Source organism: Artibeus jamaicensis, unplaced genomic scaffold (genome assembly GCF_021234435.1).
Source record: "Artibeus jamaicensis isolate MK-2021 breed Jamaican fruit bat unplaced genomic scaffold, CSHL_Jam_final contig_700, whole genome shotgun sequence".
In the NCBI taxonomy this organism is placed as follows: Eukaryota; Metazoa; Chordata; class Mammalia; order Chiroptera; family Phyllostomidae; genus Artibeus; species Artibeus jamaicensis.
Window position 1 is genome coordinate 11111334 of NW_026521930.1, and position 19226 is coordinate 11130559.

Here is a 19226-nt window from a genome sequence, read left to right on the forward strand (position 1 = left end):
AAAGATCCCAAAACTACCCTTACATTGGGATGTCTGGAGAGCTAGAACTCAGTAACAGCTGCATCTTTAAGTGAAGAAAGTTGGTAGCTTCTGCTGTCCATATGAATGAAGTCTAACTTTTAGTACATTCAATATAGCATTCGCAAAGACTGATATTTAAAAAGGTAATTTGTAAGTAGGTAAATAATTTGTTAGTGCCACTCTTAGGTCTTCATGGTGTGCATCTGGTGTATTCGCAAGTATTATTTTTCACTGAAACTGGTCCATATGTGGGTTATTAGCAAGCTTCAGAATCATGGCAATTCTTGGAGGTGAGTCTAACAGTTTTACAAATATTTTACCATAATTAAATTTCTAAAAATTAAAAAAATATATATCCTTTTGTTTTCCTAAATTTACATTAAGGTTTTAAATAACACATTTTTTATATTTGGCTTCTCCTCATTGTAGATTTTGTTTAATTTGAACCAAGCCTCCATTTTTTCCACTGCTTGACCAAATTTAAAATACTTCTCTGTGGTATTTCTGGTCAGTTATTTCCCATCGATCCTTCTGTTGGCAAAGTCTTCTGGAGCTTAGCTCCCTCAAATATTCCTTTCAGGTTCTGGTGCTGCCAAATTCCATTTACTTCTTAGAAATATCCTGCTCTAGATTAATTTCATGGTTCTCATTCCAGATATAGAAACTCATGGGAAGTAATAAAAAATGCCACTTTTTTCCATTCCAGGTGCTGTAAAGAAAAAAAAAGTATGTCAGAGAAATGAGAAAAATGCTTGGTATTTCAGTTATTTTTCCTCTCCTTTAGGGAAGATCCTGACTGGCTTCCAGTCATTCCTCAACCACATAGGATTCTCACAAGCCTCTTATCTAGGAGCCCAGAAGAGTCTACACTGTTAGTTTTCCTGTAACATTTGTTGCAAGAAGTGCCAACTAAGAAGATCATGAAAGGATATCATAGTTAATACAGTGTGGAAGTAGTGACATGCTAAAATCAAGCAACCCTGTAAAAGAGGCAGCTATAATTAAAACAATACTAAATAATAACTATTTCAAATGGAAAAGAGAAAAAAGTTTGTCAGCCAATAAATAGCACCATTAACTCCAGCAAAAACATTCAGCCTACTATGGCAGTTGTGTGGTGTCTCAGAATAAATTCCATGTATTTGCTTTCATTGCTTCCCACCTGTGCATTCATCATTTCTGAAACCATGTCAGGCAGGACAAGGTGAAGTCAAAAGAAAAGACTCAGAGAACTTTTATGGGCTCCGCAGCAAGAGTATGCAACTATGGTATTAAACTTCAACCGATGAAAATCATCAGTGGCCCTCATTCACTGTTCACCATTTTGTGCCTTGCTTCTTCACTTTCACAGGGTCTCTTCTCCCACTTTCTTCTCCTCATCTTCCCTGACCAACTCCCTACCCATACTATGAATCAGGACTGCCAATGATATCCAGAGTCACTGCTAGCAGAACTTCATTTATTTATTCAATAAGGTCCAATCATATGCCCAGCTTTGGGCCCACTGATGAGGATCTGAATACTAAGAGCATCACTGTCCACTGGTTCTGAGAGACTGGAAACAATAATGGCTTTTGAGGAAACAACATCCGAACCTGACAGATTCTAAGGAAATCAACCTGCTTTGAAACATGACTCAGGCAGATGTTTATAATTATCACTTCTATTTAATCCTTTTCTCCCATTCAAAAAGAATCAAGATATATCTCTCAGAGGATTATGACATGATTCCACCTAAGAGCAAAAATAGCATAAAGGCTCGGTTAATGGACTCTCATTTTCATTCCCATCTACATACCTCCAGATGAACTGTCCTGGAAGAAAGCTCCCTCAAAAACCTTCAAATGATGTTCAGATATATACAATGTGTTCTCTTCACTCCCATTCAAAGCACATAAATCTACATGAACTTACTTTCTAACTTTCTTTCCCTAAATGTAGGCTAATTACATTTAGAAAAAACTAATGATATCACACTCTAATCCTTCCAGCTTTTCAAGGCTATGCTTTTACCTTATCCCAGTGATTTTCAACCTTTTTCATAGCATGGCACACGTAAAGTAATTATGAAAATTCTGCAGCACACCAAGAAGTGTATTATATCTTTGCCAATCTGACCAAAAATTATATATATAATTTTGATTCGTTCTTACAGGCTATTGTTTTGGCTCTCATTTTTAAAAAATTTAATAATTGTTCAAGTAGTTTTCTGTCTTTTACTCCCATCCCAGCCCCCCCCCCCCCCCAGTGCTTCCCACCTCCCTCCCATTTCCACCCCCCTTAGTTGTTGTCCATGTGTCCTTTATACTAGTTCCTTGGCTCTCATTTTTTTTAATTTGACAATCAAAGGGAGAGGTCAGTGACCCTAAATAGTCACGAATCGCATGTTTTAAAAATTCTTGCAGCACACTGGTTGAAAATCGCTGCCTTAGCCTCTTGCCTTCTTACATCTGCAGACAAAGCCCTCAAGATCTTTTATGATTTTACTCAACCAAAAATCAACTTCCATTCTTAGGAATTTCTGCAGCGTTCAGCTTATGATCTCCCTTTTCCTTTAAATATGATTCAGTAAATGTATGTGGAATGCCCATCTTACTCAGGTAATTTGGGCAGACACTGCAGGAAATACGAGATGAGAAGAAAGTTCTACAGGAACCATGTAGTGAAAAAGGGCAGCAGGGCACCTAAATTCCAGGCTACGGGCTTCAATGGTTATGTGACACTGGCAAGTCACTTCTTAGCTCTCAATTTCTCTGTCATTAAGAACTATAAATGTAACCTATTTCATATACCTCACAAGAAAAAACAATTATTAGAGATCCACTGCCCAAAACAGGGTACAGAACCCTCAGGGCCCTTGATTCTGTCAGAACAAGGCAGCGGTAAACCTCAGGACGACAGGTAGGGCTCCGCGGGCTGTGTCAGTAGGGCCAAAAATCTTGCGGGCGCAGGGGCGTCGACCCTTACCCAGCGGAACTCCGCATTAGCGGGCCGCGGGACGTCCGAAGGCGACTCAGGAACTACTGAGACGTGTAACGCCTCACAGAACCACGCCGCAGGATGGCGAAATCCACAGACAGAACCGTACGCCGAGCCTTCTATGCTTTGCGGCAGGAGACTGGCATTAACTCTTCTAGGCACCAGGGCGAATCCGGCAGGAAGCTGGTTCCTTCCGCTGAGCTAGAAGCTGCAGCACTTTCAAACACAGTTGGGGAGCAGAGCCACCCGGAAGTGCTCTACTTCCGCTTCCTGTGGGATCGCGAGTTTTAAACCACAGCTTAGAAAAGGCCCCAGGGGGCCGAGGCGCCCAGGGGGAATCTGCGGCCTGCGCACTAGAACACGCGAGTTTCTGCTCTGTGGGCCTCTTATGAACGTTGAGAAGTAGAGAGCTGCGGCTTTTGAGTGGCGGCCGGAAGTGGGGCGACTTGCTGTTGAGCGGGGGGAAGAGGGAGCAGCGTCCTTGAAGCCCAGCTGTCTGAGGTAACCAAGAATCAATTCCCTTTCGGCGACTCCGAGTCTTTTCTTTTTCGGCGTAGGATGCGGATACCCGGAGAGCTGTCGGCCGCTGCTCTGGGCCGTTGCAAGGTGGTTGGAGGCGAGACGGCCATATCTCGTGGCTGAGCTGCCGGACCCTGCAGCAGACTGTCTTGGGCGAGGGCGGCTGTCAGGCCCCGGACGCCACTCCTTTTGCCTTTTGCTCTGATAGGTCCAGGCCCGCGGCGGGGGCACGCTCTTACACTCTCCGCTTGCACAGTGCTCATGAAGCACAATTGTCCTCCAGAAATGTTCGGGTTCCCGCCTCTGCTGGTGTGTGTTTTTGTTTTTTTTCCCGGGCTGTTGTTAACCTCCAGAGAACCGCAGTTCAGCGTCAGGTGCAAAAGGCCCCGTGGCCTCCTGAGCCAGGGTGGGCAGCAAGGAGCCAGCCATTTGTGAATAACGTGGCATCCTGGACAGAATCTCGGTGCCGGTTCTGCTGCATCACCTAGAGGAGAGCGAGGCTCAGCCTCCCTTAAGTCTAAAAGACCCTTGAAACGTAAAGTCAGCAGAAGGGTCACCCTAATCATCACCAACTGCCATTCTCCCCCTTTTTTATGACTTGATATTTGGACAAATATTTTGTAAAGAAAAGTCGGCTGTAATTTTTCCTGGTTCAAGTAAACAGAAATTTAAAAATACAGGTATAAATCTTCTAAATAGTTCTTTTTATACGTCTTGCAAAGAAGTACCAAAGAAGAATTTGAGCATCTAGTTACTTAATTGTGGGATGCTTTCTGAGAAGAAAAAGGCTATTTTTTTCTTTAATTGCTTTCCTTCTACCCTGTTCTCAGTGTCCCAGCTCTCATTCAAGTATTCATACAAGAAAAGGAGAGTCTCAAATGTTCCATGAATTGAAGGCTTCCATCATTACAAGAGGATTAAAAGTCATGGAAGTTGTACCCTTATTAAAAGCAAAATATTAGGGTGATATTTTAAAATTTAAGAGAAACTTAGAATGTTTTCTTAATCTTCTTTGACATGGGGAAGATGCAATAGAAAGCACATGTATGAACTCTTTGGATAATCCCCCTCTTTGGAGCCAGTGGGTGCCAATTCCCTCACCCACCAACCTTCCCTGATTCGTAGAAGCAGTCATTACTTGACATTTGTCTTCAATGATCTGTGTTATAGATCAAACGAATAATAAAAAGAAAAGTAGAGAAACAAAGGGCCTGACAATTGACTTTAAACACAAGGCAAGGGAGTATGTTTTTTCTTCATTTTCTCATAATGAGTAGCAAGTAGTAAAGTTCATGTGACGTTCTTACTGACCTGCACTTTTTTCCTGCCCTCAGTGCCTTAGGAAGAAGATCCTTTTATTCATTTTATTCCAGACCACACTGAGCCTCAGTTGTCAAAGGTGGGCCCAACATAGGAACAACTGTTCTGGGCAGAATGATGACAGTAGATCTGAAGGTGACTGAGTATTTGAACTCTCACATCAGGGCTCTGTGGGAGACCAAGGGGCCTGTAACAGAGGGCTCCACTCAGAATAAGAAGTATACCACACAAATGGACAGTCTCAGTCCCGAGAGCTCTCGCCAACACTTCCGGAGTTTCCACTATCATGAAGCAGCAGGACCCCGTGTGGCTGTTGGTCAACTTCAGGAATTATGCCGTCAGTGGCTAAGGCCAGACATACACTCAAAAGAACAAATCTTGGATCTGCTGGTGCTAGAGCAGTTCCTGACCATTCTGCCCAGGGACACCCAGACCCGGATAAAGAAGCACCACCTACAGAGCACTGAGGAAGCTGTGGCCTTGGTAGACCACTTGCAAAATGAATCTGGTCAAACAAGGAATGGGGTGAGAAGAATGATTCCTGCTATATACAATGAAATAGGATGAAGGTGGATATATGGGGGTTGGGGGAAGTTAATTGAGAAATAAGGTGAATTAGAGTAATGATCTGTTGTTGCTTTAGGCCATCTAAGGCAGGACCTGAAACCACAGACCCTCAGCCATAGTCATTCCACAAGTTTTGGAGATTCTGAAAAAGACTTCCCTGGTCTTAGAGAGTTGCATTTTTCTATCATTGAAGCCAGAATATATTGAGAGTAATAAGCCTAGTCTGGCTTGGCCTAGGAGATGAGTGTGTGTGGGGGGGTTTGTTGTTTTTGTTTTTTATGATTTTAATGCAATTAACAACGATGTTTTTCTCTTAGGAGATGGGTCTTAAGTTCAAAGAAACAAAGGGTAACGGAGTTGGAGAGGAAGGGGCAGACCTAAAAAAGGGAGAACATGTAGAGACAAAAAGAGAGAAGATAGTAAAGAGAAAGAGAAACCAAAAAACTAGGTAATACAACAAAGGAAGAAAGAGGAGGACAAAAAAAAGGGGGAAACGAAGATTTGGAAATCCCAAGAGTGGCTGAAAGAAGAAAGACACTGAGAAATAGTGTCCTTTGTACCATAGACAAGAGCCTTCACCTGCCCTCCCTTAGTGGTTGTTCCTTGCCTCTGGTGGTAAGTGGGGGTCCAGGTTATGCCCTTGGACGGGTGGCAGTACAGCAATTAGTTGCAGGCCTACCATAAAGAATACAGAACAGGGCATATGTTTGGTGTCAAAATTATGTGGAGGGAGGTTAGAGCCAGAATTATTCCTGCCCCTTCTCCATTTCATCCCTTCTCTGTGGAAATCTTTCCTGGCCATAGGAAAAATCTGGTTAACAAAGTAACTTTTTAAATTCAATTTCTCAATCTTCTGAGAAAACTAGATGGTAGGAAACCACTAAGGTAGGGTTTTAGGCAAGAAAGAAAGGCTGTCAAGGCAACATGAGACCAGGCACCCTGTACCACCCTGCTAGTGGTCACAGCCAAGCTGTAAGCAGATGGGTGGGGGCTGCTGTGTTGAAGGGCTGGCAGTATCTACATCTTTTTTTCTTTTATCCTAAATTTCCCAGATTTTGTGGATGGTTCTTTGTGGAAAATTGGTGGCCTATTATCTCTTTAAGTCTCTATCATTTCCTTTAGTGTCTCACACTTCCTGTAATCTGGACTCTTACGTTTTTCCTCCTACTGCCACAAGCCCCCAAGCCTAAAGTAAGTTCTGGTAACAAGGTTGGGAATTATTTCTAGGTTGCAGTCCATGTGCTGGGAAAGGAGGCAGTACTCCTGGGAGAAACAGCAGAGACCTCAGGCTTCGAAGTGAAGCCAGCAGAGGCCCAGCCAGCAGGCAGGTCCCAGGATGAAGAAATTTGGAGTGCATATCAGGATCTACAACAGCTGAGCAGGAGTACTCATAAAGAAACTGAGCCTGTGTGTGAGAGGGGTAAGGAGCTGCATGATAGTTTCTTCTGGGAGCTGTGATAGTAATTTGTTCAGCCAGAACACTATGACCATTTTGGGGGTACCCAGCTCTGTGGATATGCAAGTACAGCTGTGGTAGCAGTTATGATCCTCCTCTCCTCCCTTCCCTGACACATACAGATGGCCTTAGAATAGACCAGTTGTAGGTGAAGGTGGGAGTTGGCCTAAAGTACAGAAATATCCAAACCATAGAACCATGGTAATTACACCATGAACTCTGGTCCTTAGAAAAGTGGAAAGGGTTTGGGTTACCCCATCCTCAAAACACACAAGGAATCAGGATCACAAATGGGCTGTCAGTGGTATGTGAACACAATGTGTACTAGGGGAAAAAGTGATAATACATCTGTTGCTAACTTTGCTCGTGAAAACTAGGAAACTTTTTCTGGGAGAAGATAGATACTTGGATCTTATTAACAATGATAAGGCCATTTATGGGCCCCATACACACTTGTAAACGTTTCCCATTTACTGAAAGAACCAAGATCTGTATTTTAGAAATGAGCTCAGAATATGCACAGAAGCAAGAGAAATTTCCGATGGCTCTTTTCCACCCACAGCTGTACCTGCTCATCAAATCCTAGATTTTCCTGAGCAGTTAAAGAACAAACATTGGACAGTGGCACCTGAGCTCATCTTACCTGAGGCCCAGGTGAGCTATGCTTTCAAGCTGTTTAGGGCTGCCTTTGCCTGCTGCCCATGACCCACACTGCCCATCAGGTGGTCACAGGCATGTTAGTCTAGATGTTCTCCCTGGGGAACTGGACACCTCCCAGGCTGTTGGCTCATTTCTCTCTTGCCTCCTTCCTTTTCTGCCTTTTCACTTTAAAAAGGCATGTGCTATTCATTCCTCATTGTATAGCCTACAATGCAGTTCATGGGCCTGATATTAAGGCTGCTTCTGTGTTGCAGGTACTGAAGCCCATTTTCTTTTCTAGAGCTTATTGACATTTGAAGAAGTGGCTGTATATTTTTCACGGGAAGAATGGGAGTTACTGGATCTCAGTCAGAAGGCTCTCTACAGTGATGTAATGCAGGAAAACTATGAAACTGTCATCTCTCTAGGTAAAGATTCTCCCTTCGCTATGCTTACAAGTTGAGTAGTCTGTAATGTTATTAGCTTACTGGGAATGCACTCTGTGGGAAAGTCTGTTCCAGTAGCTAGTTGGTTCTCAACTCAATGGTGTGGGTAGGGAAAAGATATATCCAGATTACCTGGAGCTTTTATGAAGTTCATACACTCATTCCTTATCATATATATATATATATTTAGTTTTTTAAAATTATTATTTATTTATTTATCTTTAGAGGGGAAGGGAAGGAGAGAGGGAGAGAAACATCAACGTGTGGTTGCCTCTCATGTGTCTCCTGCTGGGAACTGGCCTGTAACCTAGGCATGTGCCCTGACTGGGAATTGAACCTCGATCCTCTGGTTCGCAGGCCTGCTCTCAGTCCACTGAGCCACACCAGCCAGGGCTAGCGTACATTTCTTGATCTCTCCTTGCACTCTCCCCTACAAATCTTCTCTTATAATTGTCTTTCCAATTCCATAAATGGTACCACCATTTACCCAATACTTCTGGCAAAAACCTGGGTCTTCCTTTAATTTTATCTTGCCATTATATCCCACTACTAATGCATCAGTGGTCCTCTTGGCTCCACCTTAACATCATAGCCTGAGTCCAACCATGTCTTACTCTCTTGCCCTGTTAGCAGTCTGTCCTAAGCCAGTGGCTTCTCTAACCAGCTTTGCAACTGATGCCCCAGCTACCATTCTTGCCCTCCAACAGTCTATTTCCTATGAAGCAGTTAGAGTCTTTTAAAAATCTGTTGAGATAATGACATTTCTTTGCTTCAAAATCTTACAATAACTTTTCATACATTCAGAATAAAATCTAAACTTCTTATGAGGTGTGTAGGCCCCTCCAAGATCTGGTCCCTACTCATCTCCCTGCCATTCATGCCCTGACTCCATCCTCTTTAGCCACACTGGTCTTCTTGCTGTCTCTTAAACTTTCCATGCTTATTTTTACCTTCTCATTTTCTTTACCTGGCATACTGGACTCTCTGAGTACTGCATTTTCAGATACCTCTAATTTTTGACCCCCTCAGAATAATTTTTGTAATAGAAGAAAAATAATAAGATTTCCTTTTATTGACTTAAGTCATGAAAACTGAGGACAGTCAGTGTGGAAACCAATTGTAAGAACCGATAGCCACTTCTAGGTACCACATAACACTTGTAAAGGAGTACTCTACTGAAAGAAACGGGATCTTGTATATTTTAGAAATGTGCATAGAATGTTCATAAATGCAAGAGAAATTTCCGATGGCTCTTTTCCACCCACAGCTATGCCTGCTCACCAGTGTCTAACCTTTCCTGAGCAGACAAACACCAAAGATTGGACAGTGGCGTCTGAGCTCTTCTTGCCTGAGTCCCAGGTGAGCTGTGCTTTCCCGCTGTTTAGGGCTACATTTCCCTGCTGCCCATGACCGACATTGCCCAGCAGGTACTAGCCTCGATGTTCTCTCTGGGGAACTGGACACCTCCCAGGCTGTTTACTGATCCCTTGCTTCCTTTCCTTCTGTCTTCTTACTTTTAAAAAATCATGTGCTATTAATTCCTCAATGCCTGGCCTACTATTCAGTTCATGGGCCAAACGTTACAGCTGCTTTTGGAGTAGTAAGTACTGAGCTGAAGCCCATTCTTTTCTTTAGACCTTATTGACACTTGAAGAAGTGGCCTTGTATTTTTCACGGGAAGAATGGGAGTTACTGGATCCCGGTCAGAAGGCCCTATACAATGACGTAATGCATGAAAACTATGAAACTGTCATCTCTCTAGGTAAAGATTCTCCCCTTTTCTTTGTATAGAAGTTGAGTAATCAATCATGTTCTTTACTTATTGTGAATACTCACCTGTGAAAGAATCTGTTCCAGTAGCTGGTTAGTTCCCAACTTGATGGTGTTTGCAAAAGAAAGGTGTACCCAGGTCACCTGGGAGGTTTTTCAAGTACACATTTCTTATCCTACCTAGAATTCTGGTTCTCTTTCCTTTCTTTTCTCCAAACCTTCTCTTCTCATATCTTTCTCATGTCAGTAAAGATCAGTTCTATTCACTCAGTTGCTCAGAGCAAGAAGCATAGTCATTCTTTCTCATTATTTTGTCATCATACCCTACTACTAATGCATTACTATTCTCTTGGCTCCACCTTTGCTCCATCTTCACAGTGTAGCCTGAGTCCATCTATGTCTCGTCTTCTTGACTTAGTAGCATTTGGTCTAAGCCAGTAGTATCTCAAACCAGGTCTGCCTTAGTAGCTTTTTAACTGGCTCCTTCTCCCTACACTCTTGCCCTCCCACAGGATCTGTTTTCTATGCAGCAGCCAGTCTGTTAAAACCTGATCAAATTATGACATTTTTCTGGTTCAAAACCTTATGATGACTTCTCACCACATTGAGAATAAAATACAGACTTTTCCTTACCAAGGTTCTCAAGACATTCAAGTCTCCTCCCCTTTCTGTCTTCATCTACCACTGTGCCCTTGTTTGGTTATCTTTAGCCACGCTGGTCTTCTTGCTGGGTTTTATTTATTTATTTGATTTTTAGAGAGAGAGGAAGCAGGGGTGAGGGGAGAGAGAAACATCAATTTCTTGTTCCACTTATTTGTGCATTCATTTGTTGACTATATGCTGTGACTGGAGACTGAACCCACAATGTTGGTGTATCAGAACGATTCCCTAAGCAACTGAGCTACCTAGTATCTGGCCAGAGCTTATTTTTTTGAACTTGCCATGCTCATTTCTACTTTCTCCTTTCCTCTACCTGGTGTGCTATTCTGCTATATGGCAAAACTTGCACTTTTAGATCTCAAATATTATTTTCTCAAAGAGGCCTTCCACATAGCCATATCTCAAATAGCTTCACAGAAGCAAAATCTGAAATGCTCTTTTACCCTGCTTTAGTTTCTTTTAAAACATTTGTCACTAAATGATACTGATATGTTTTATCCAACTGCATATGAACCACTGAGCTATAAGAATGGTAGAAATTTTTCCTGTTTCAGTTTCTGGTGCTCAAGAGCAAAATACTAAGTATAATTATGACACTTATGCATATGATACCCAACCCACTGACCTTCACATTGACTCTGCTAGACCTGGTCTTATTCAAGGTGAGTCCTAAAGAGTTAACAAGACCAGCCTGTATTCCCTGCAACCTCTGGAGTTTTATTTCAACTTGGTCAAGTGTGGGGTTATTTATTGGTAGTAGAAGAGGAATAACATGGACAAGATTGCCATGACCTATGTCCTTTTCATTGATCAAGCTAGGTTTATTTGTCACTTTCCACTTTGCATATCCATCCAAAAATGCAGTGTAGTATAACTGATACCTGATATGAATGTCTAATTATTTAACCATTTAGCCATAACAAATCGTAAGTGTTCTTTACTCTTACGAAAATAGTTTGGAATTAGTGAATCATTGTTAAGGTACCAGGTTGTCTTCTTTTTTTTTTTAAGATTTATTTATTTTTTTAGAGAGAAGGGAAGGAGACAGACAGGGAGAGAAATATCAGTGTATGGTTGCCTCTCACATACCCCCTACTGGGGACCTGGCCTGCAACCCAGGCATGTACTCTGACTGGGAATCAAACTGGCAACCCTTTGGTGTGCTGGCTGGCACTTAATTCACTGAGCCACACCAGCCAGGGCCCAGATTGTCTTTTTTTAAGATTTTATTTATTTTTTTAGAGAGAGTCTAGGGGAGGGAGAAAGAAAGGGAGAGAAATACCAATAAGAAAAAAAAATTGTTCTGTTGCCTCTCATATGTGCTCCTTCTGGGGCCTGAACCCTCTACCCAGGTACGTGCCCAGAGTGGGAATTGAACTAGCACTTTTGGTTTGCTGGATGATGCCCAACCATCTGAGCCACAGTCAGGACAAGGTACCAGTTTTTGACCTCATTTTTTCCATTCACAGCCTTATTTGTGCTCCCCAAACCTAAAGTGATCTCCTGTCTAGAACAAGGGAAAGAGCCATGGGTCCAAGGATCCACGGAGTTCATGGACAGTCCTGGAGAGCTGCCTATAGGTAAATATACCATGGAAGAGAAGAAATATGCCTTAATAAGAACCTTTGTGAGGACTTAACATTTTTTAGAGAAATGTTTTTTAGATTTTTATTTATTGACTTTAGAGGGGAAGAGGTAGGGGGAGTAAGATAGAAACAGATTTGTTGATCCACCTATTTGTGCATTTATTGGTTGATTCCTTTATGCGCCCTGACCAGGGGTCCAACTCGCAACCCTGGGGTATCAGGATGACGCTCTGACCAACAGAGCTACTTGGCCAGAGTCAAAAATTTAGCTTCTTTTAAGATTCTACTTACCCGTTTTTAAAAAATTAGTGATCTTTGATTTTTTTGTCTCTATTGCTGTGGTTTTCTTGCTCTACTACTCAGTTGGCTCATTGTCATATTAATTCCAACAGGGTTAAAGCTCAAAAATGACACTGAAAGTCATCAGCCTATATCTCTTTCTGGCTTAGAAATAGAAGCACCCAGAGACATAATATCAAAAAAGACCAGAGTGAAAGTTCCCCAGAAAACAACAGTCAAAGAAAATCATGGTGAAATGCACAGAGTGGGCAAATGGCATCAAGATTTAACAGTAAAGAAAAAAAAGAAGCTTTCAACCTGGAAACAAGAGCTGCTGAAACTTATGGATCGTCACAAGAAAGAACGTGCAGCAGAGAAGCCTTTTAAATGTCAGGAATGTGGGAAAAGCTTCAGAGTTAGCTCTGACCTTATTAAGCACCAAAGAATTCACACTGAAGAGAAACCGTATAAATGCCCACAGTGTGATAAGAGGTTTAGGTGGAGTTCAGATCGTAATAAGCACTTAACAACACACCAAGGAATAAAGCCATATAAATGCTCATGGTGTGGGAAAAGCTTCAGTCAAAATACAAATCTCCACACACACCAAAGAACTCACACTGGAGAGAAGCCCTTTACATGTCATGAATGTGGAAAAAAATTTAGTCAGAATTCTCATCTTATTAAACATCGGAGAACCCACACAGGTGAGCAGCCTTATTCCTGTAATATATGCAGAAGAAACTTCAGCAGGCGGTCAAGCCTTCTTAGGCACCAGAAACTCCACCAGTGAAGGGGGAAGCTTGTCCAGTGTCATCAGTCTGAACAAATTCACCAAGTGGAGTTTGATGCTAAAGTTTGTGGAAAAATACAAAATTATGAAGCATGAATTTTTTATCAGTGGAATATTTGGGGCGACCAGCATCATGTTGCACAGAAAGGAATCAAATTTGACTCTGTAGGGGATGCATTAAACTGCTTAATGCATACTGTACCACTTACTGTTTTTACTTATAATCTATAGAGAATTCCTTAGCAAGGTTAATGTTCTAGGAACATTCTGAAAATGGAAAAAGCTGTTTTGGGATTGTACCTGCTAAAATATCAAATTCAGCTTCGAGTAGCAGATGAAGCCATGAATCAATCTTCTGTGGTCACAGAGGTAAACAGTGTTGGTTTTGCATTGATCTTCCCAGCCACTCTTATTTAAACACATGCAACAGAAACATTTGTAGCATCATCTTCCAAAACAAAAAGCAGTACTATGCTCACTTAATTGCATACCATTGTCTCTAAGATACAAGATTAACAATTTCAATAGTCTCATGGGAAAGAAATGAATTCTGATGTAAAGTTTTTTAAGAACCAAATTGTATTTTCCTCCCGTCTTGTCACCTGCCATTGTGTAAGTTTTTCCTTGAAATTTTTAGCAACTTTAGCTCTTAAGTCATATTAGCATAAATTTTACTTTAATGAAAAATCATGTTTACTTCACCACTAGAAAATCTGCCTGATAACTAATAATGCACTATCTTTCCCCTCATTGGTGTCTTTTTGGAAAAAAGGAAAACATTTTTAATGAGATTATATGGAAACATGTTGGAATTTTTAGCCATGGAATAATATATGTAAAGAAGAATTTTCTGCAATAAAAGAAATTCTTTTCCTTTTCTCACAATATCAATAGGATAAAATAGCCATAAAAATTAGCACTTTCCTGAGGCCTAAAAGAAATTTAATGGGAGTCTAGGTTTAACTTCTCAGGATTTTGTTTGTTTTTTCATTTGGCTTTTGTTATTAAGAATCAGGAGAGATTTATGTATCTGTGAAGTGGAGTGTGTGCTGCAGACAGCATTCTGTGGTTTGCTGTGTATGGTGACCAGGGAATCCATTTAGCAGGAGACCAGGCTTCCAAAAGGACAGTTTTGGGAACTGATGCAGAGTGGTTGGCAAAAATGAGTCAGTCCACATCTATCTATATGGGTTGTCTTACACTGTAAACTATTAGTCAAGGTCTTCCTGTATTCTCTTCAGAGCAGCATTTAGTTAGTAGTCTTGGGTGATGTTCGATACATTGCTGAAAACCTATAGACTGGATATTCTTATAACTCACCCTTTATTTCTACCTCTGACTTAGATGTGTTCTTCTTGGAGCTTTCAGGGGTTAAATTATCTCTTCCAAATCTATTTTATAAATGGGGAAGTTAAAGCACAAACTTCTGTTAGCTGTCACTTAGTTTCATCAGTGAGGCCTGAAGGCAGGATTACCAGGACTTTGTTACTTCTACAGAGCCAGTCTAGATGACATTGTATTGTATCTATTTCTAGCTTGGGAAACATTTCTGTTTCTTGATTGGATACTGAAACACTCTCAAGTCTTTATTTTCTCTATGAAATAGTGAAAACACTCACCTCAGGGTCATCTGGGGATTACAGGGATTGAGGAAAGAGAAGCACCTACCAGCCTTACCAGCAGTAGATGTTCAATGTGCGTTTCTTTCTCTTTCCCCTGCTCCCCAAATATGTTTAGCAGACTGACCACATTAAAGGATCAGATGCATTTGTGGTTTTCGCAGCTCCTTTTAGGAGCTAAGCATTGGTTACACTGATTTGGTTTGTGGCTTCAGTATTTTTTGGTGTTAAGTCACTTGAACTTTGGTTTGGCGCCTTCAGTGATAGTTTTCTTCTACAAGGTGAACTACACCAAATATTTCTTAAGCATGCCAACACTGAAGCTTTGGTCTGAGTATCTTACCCAACACTCTTAGCCTTAGACCCCTGGGATTCTGTCTTTCTTCCCAATAAGGTACATGTGGATTTCTTGTTGGCAGTACATTGATTCATTCATTTAATTTAACGGTGGCCTTTTGTGCATCCAGGCAATGTTATAGACTAAGGATATAGGCGTGAACAAAAGAACAAATTCATACCCTCATGGAGCTTATATTCTAGTGAACAATAAAAAGGAGAATGGTTATGCTTTTCTCCTCCTTGCACTTAAGACAGGGCCGTCAGCCATTTTGGTCAGTGGGTTGTGAATAGAATCCTCACTTATGGGCTGAAACTGGTGCTCTCCTTTCTTGCTCCAATCATGGAAGCACATACAGAGACAGGAACCATGAGATGAAACTAGACTAGAATGCTGAGTTCTTCACATGGCAGGTCAGCTCTTCTTGTTAGCCTGCTAGGCCTATAAGGGACATTTGGACTGTGTGGGAGCAAGAAATAAACTTTTGTGTTTAACCACTGGGATATTGTGTGCTGTGTGTTTCTGGCCTGTTTTAATAGAGGTGGCTCTTCTAGAGCTCTGCAACTTTGTTTTTTTCATTCCACTTGACCTTTGGCCCTCAGGAGAGATCTAGCTTCCTCTAGATGCTCCCCTGAATGGAAGTGACATTGATGGGAACACTTAGGAGCTTACAAGACTGTAGGTGAGAAGAAAAATAAAGTAAATAAAAAAGAAGATTGCCAGTGATATTAAAGAAAGACTCATTGCTTACCAGGGAACATATCTTGGGGAGGTTAGTTATTCAAGCAGACAAGGCAGCCTTACTCCATGGCCTTATTACTCTGTCCTTTTCTTTGTGTTCTTGTGCACTGCTGCCCATGTGCACAAGATGTGTTTCTGTTGATCAGTGGGCTAGGCAGAGGGTAGGAGTTGCTTTTCATTCCTCATGTGAATACAATAGATTTCAAGGAATGGTTTGGTAACTAACCCTATGAAACCTGTGATTTATGCCTCAAAAACTAGGACATACAGCAAATTGTACACCCATATTGGTGTATAAAGGAAGTTGTCTTACACTTCCTAAACTAAGGGATGACAGTTGAGAAAAAGCTTGAGTAGAAAAGCAGGAGTAGGACACCTCAGCTAGGGAGTAAGAACCCTCCAGTGGGTATGTCCTTGACTTAGCCAATAGCCAGCGCACGATGTTGCAGAACTCTGTATGCTTGGAATTTGGGGTGGACATATGGGAGTTTGAAAAAGGAACTTATATAGCCTTATTATAGGAATAAGAGCAGATTACTTTAAAAAAATACCTAAAAGCAAAATCTATTGGGGCTTGTTTTAAAAATGAAATCAGATAAAACCATAGGTTCAGTCTATAATACTAGTATTTCTCACAAATATTTCCTCCATACCCAGATGATTTCTAGGACAAACCAGGAGTTTCTTTCTGTTTTTTAAAGGTTTTACTTATTTTCAGAGAGAGAAGGGAGGGAGAAGGAGAGGGAGAGAAACATCGATTGGTTGCCTCTTTACCACCAACTGGGGACTTGGCCCACAACCCAGGCTTGTGCTCTGACATGGAATCAAACAGATGACCTTTTGGTTTGCAGGCTGACACTCAATCCAGTGAGCCACACCAGCCAGGGCAGAGGGTGCTTTTAAAATTTTTTAGATAACTGTCTTACAGTGGCTCCAGGGTTGGTTCTGAGCACTGCATCATTGATTCAGGCTAGCCCTCAAAGCCTCAACCCCTTCTCTGCCCTGGTCTAAGTAGCAAAAGTGCTGAGAACATCCCAGACTCAGAGAGTTCTGTCCACTATTAAGTGGGCTCTGGAACCCCAAGCTGACCATGAGAACCTCAGCTATCTTTTAACTGGAGGGGAATGACAGGAGGAGAACATGGAATCAAACTAAAACTAAGACTGCTGGAATTTCAATCAGTTTTTGGAACATTGAGAACAGTTTAATTCCCATAGAGAGCTTGAGAGGAATGATGTTAAGCAGCTTTTTTCATCTACCTGGACAGCTGGGATAAGAAGATTTGAATTCCATAAAAGATTTTTTCAGCATTCACTTGAGTCACTCCACTAAGTGCTTACTGAGCACTTTGTTTCCCCTCGCATGTGTATTGGATCAAGGCAGCCTATTAACTTTTCTCTTGCAGGCTTTCCCTCTAGAGTTTAGAGTCGATCATTTGCTGAAGTTCTTACTTTCTATGGGTTCTGTCTCATATAGAGTCTTTGAAGTGCCCTCAAAGAGGAAACTTTTTAAAATTATATTTATTACTTATGCTATTACAGTTGTCCCAGTTTTTTCCCCTTTGTCCCCCTCTACCCTGCCCCCTCACTCCTACAGGCAATCCTCATGCCATTGTCCATGTCCATGGGTCATGCATATATCTTCTTTGTCTATTCCCTATGCTGTAGTTGACATCCCCATGGCTATGCTGTAACTAACAATTTGTGTTTCTTCAACCCTTCACCTTTTTTCCCACCCCCCTACTCCTCTCTGGCAACCGTCAAAACAGTTCTCTGTATCTATGCTCCTGTTTCTGTTCTGTGTATTTGTTTATTTTGTCTTTTAGATTCAATTGTTGGTAGATACGTATTTATTGCCAGTTTATTGTTCGTATTTTCAATTTTCTTCAAGAAGACTCTGACATTTCATATCATACTGGCTAGTGATGATGAACTTCTTTAGCTTTTTCTTGTCTGGGAAGCTCTTTATTTGTCCTTTGATTCCAAATGATAGTTTTGCTGGATAGAATAATCTGGTTGTAGGTCCTTGCTTTTTATTGCTTTCAACATTTCTTGCCAACTCATTCTGGCCTGCAGTTTTGAGAAATCAGCTCAGTCTTATGGGAGTTCCCTGGTAGGCAACTAACTTATTTTCTCTTTCTGCTTTTAAGATTCTCTCTCTGTCTTTAACCTTTGGCATTTTAATTAGGATGTGTCTTGGAGTGGGCCTCTTTACAACCATCTTATTTGGGACTCTCTGTGCTTCTTGGACTTGCATGTTTATTTATTTACCAAGTTAGGGAAGTTTTCTGTCTTTTTTTCCCCCTAAATAATTTTTCAATTTCTTGCTTTCTTTTTTCTCTTTCCAGTGCATTCATGATGTGAATGATGGTTCGTTTGAAGTTGTCCCAGAGGCTCCTTACACTATCCTCCTTTTTTGGGATTCTGTTTTCTTGCTATTCTGATTGGTTGTTTTCTTACTTCCTTATAGTCCAAATCACTGATTTGATTCTCATCTTCATCCACTCTACTGTTGATTCCCTATAAATTATTCTTTAAAAAATTATTTTAAGTATATTTTATTGAGTATGCTGATATAGTTTTCCCATTTTTTCTCCCCTTTATTCTCACACTGTCCTGTACCCTGCCCCCCATCCTCCAGCATTCCCCACCTATTAGTTCATGTGCATGGGTTGTACATATAAATTCTTTGGCTCCTTCATTTCCTATACTATTCTTAACTTCTCTCCATCTATTTTATTCCTACCAATTATGTATCTTATTCCTTGTACCTTTCCCTCCTCATTCTTCTTCTCCCCCATCCCCACTAAAAACCCTTCATGTGATCTCCATTTCTCTGGTTCTCTTTCTGTTCTGGTTGTTTGCTTAGTTTTTGTTTTTGTTTTTTAGTTTTAGTTGTTGATAGTTATGAGTTTGTTGTCATCTTACTGTTCATAGTTTTTGATCATCTTCTATTTCTTAGATAAGTCCTTCTAACATTTCATATAATAAGGGCTTGGTGATGATGAATTCCTTTAACTTTACCTTATCTGGGAAACACTTTATATGCCCTTTGATTCTAAATGATAGCTTTGCTGGATAGAGTAATCTTGGATGTCTGTCCTTGCCTTTCATGACTTCAAATCATTCTTTCTAGTCCCTTCTTGCCTGTAAGGTTTATTTTGAGAAATCGGCTGATAGTCTATGGACAGTCCTTTGTAGGTAACTGTCTTCTTTTCTCTTGCTGCTTTTAAGATTCTTTTCTTATCCTTAATCTTGGGGAACTTGATGATGATGTGCCTTGGTGTGTTCCTCTTCGGGTCCAATTTTTTTTTGGATTCTCTGGACTTCCTGGAAGTCTATTTCCTTTGCCAGATTGGGGAAGTTTTATTCATCATTTTTTTCAAATAATTTTTCAATTTCTTGCTCTTGTTCTTCTCCTTCTGGCACTTCTGTGATTCGGATGTTAAAGTGCTTAAAGTTGTCCCATAGGTTCCTAAGACTCTCCTCATTTTT

At 41.0% G+C, this 19226-nt stretch overlaps 1 protein-coding gene across 1 annotated transcript in view; it reads left to right on the forward strand.

The window, feature by feature from the left end:
* The window catches only part of ZNF75A (zinc finger protein 75a), a 31305-nt gene extending 15811 nt beyond the window's left edge, over nucleotides 1-15494 (forward strand). Inside the window, exons 5-14 of the mRNA XM_037154591.2 lie at nucleotides 3068-3280; nucleotides 3558-3689; nucleotides 4910-5364; nucleotides 6634-6826; nucleotides 7425-7516; nucleotides 7803-7929; nucleotides 9215-9306; nucleotides 9583-9709; nucleotides 11847-11957; nucleotides 12356-15494. Coding sequence (XP_037010486.2) covers nucleotides 3068-3280; nucleotides 3558-3689; nucleotides 4910-5364; nucleotides 6634-6826; nucleotides 7425-7516; nucleotides 7803-7929; nucleotides 9215-9306; nucleotides 9583-9709; nucleotides 11847-11957; nucleotides 12356-13035 — 2222 coding nt within the window. The 3' untranslated portion in view covers nucleotides 13036-15494. The remainder of the gene's footprint in view (nucleotides 1-3067; nucleotides 3281-3557; nucleotides 3690-4909; nucleotides 5365-6633; nucleotides 6827-7424; nucleotides 7517-7802; nucleotides 7930-9214; nucleotides 9307-9582; nucleotides 9710-11846; nucleotides 11958-12355) is intronic.
* Nucleotides 15495-19226: the final 3732 nt, after the last annotated feature.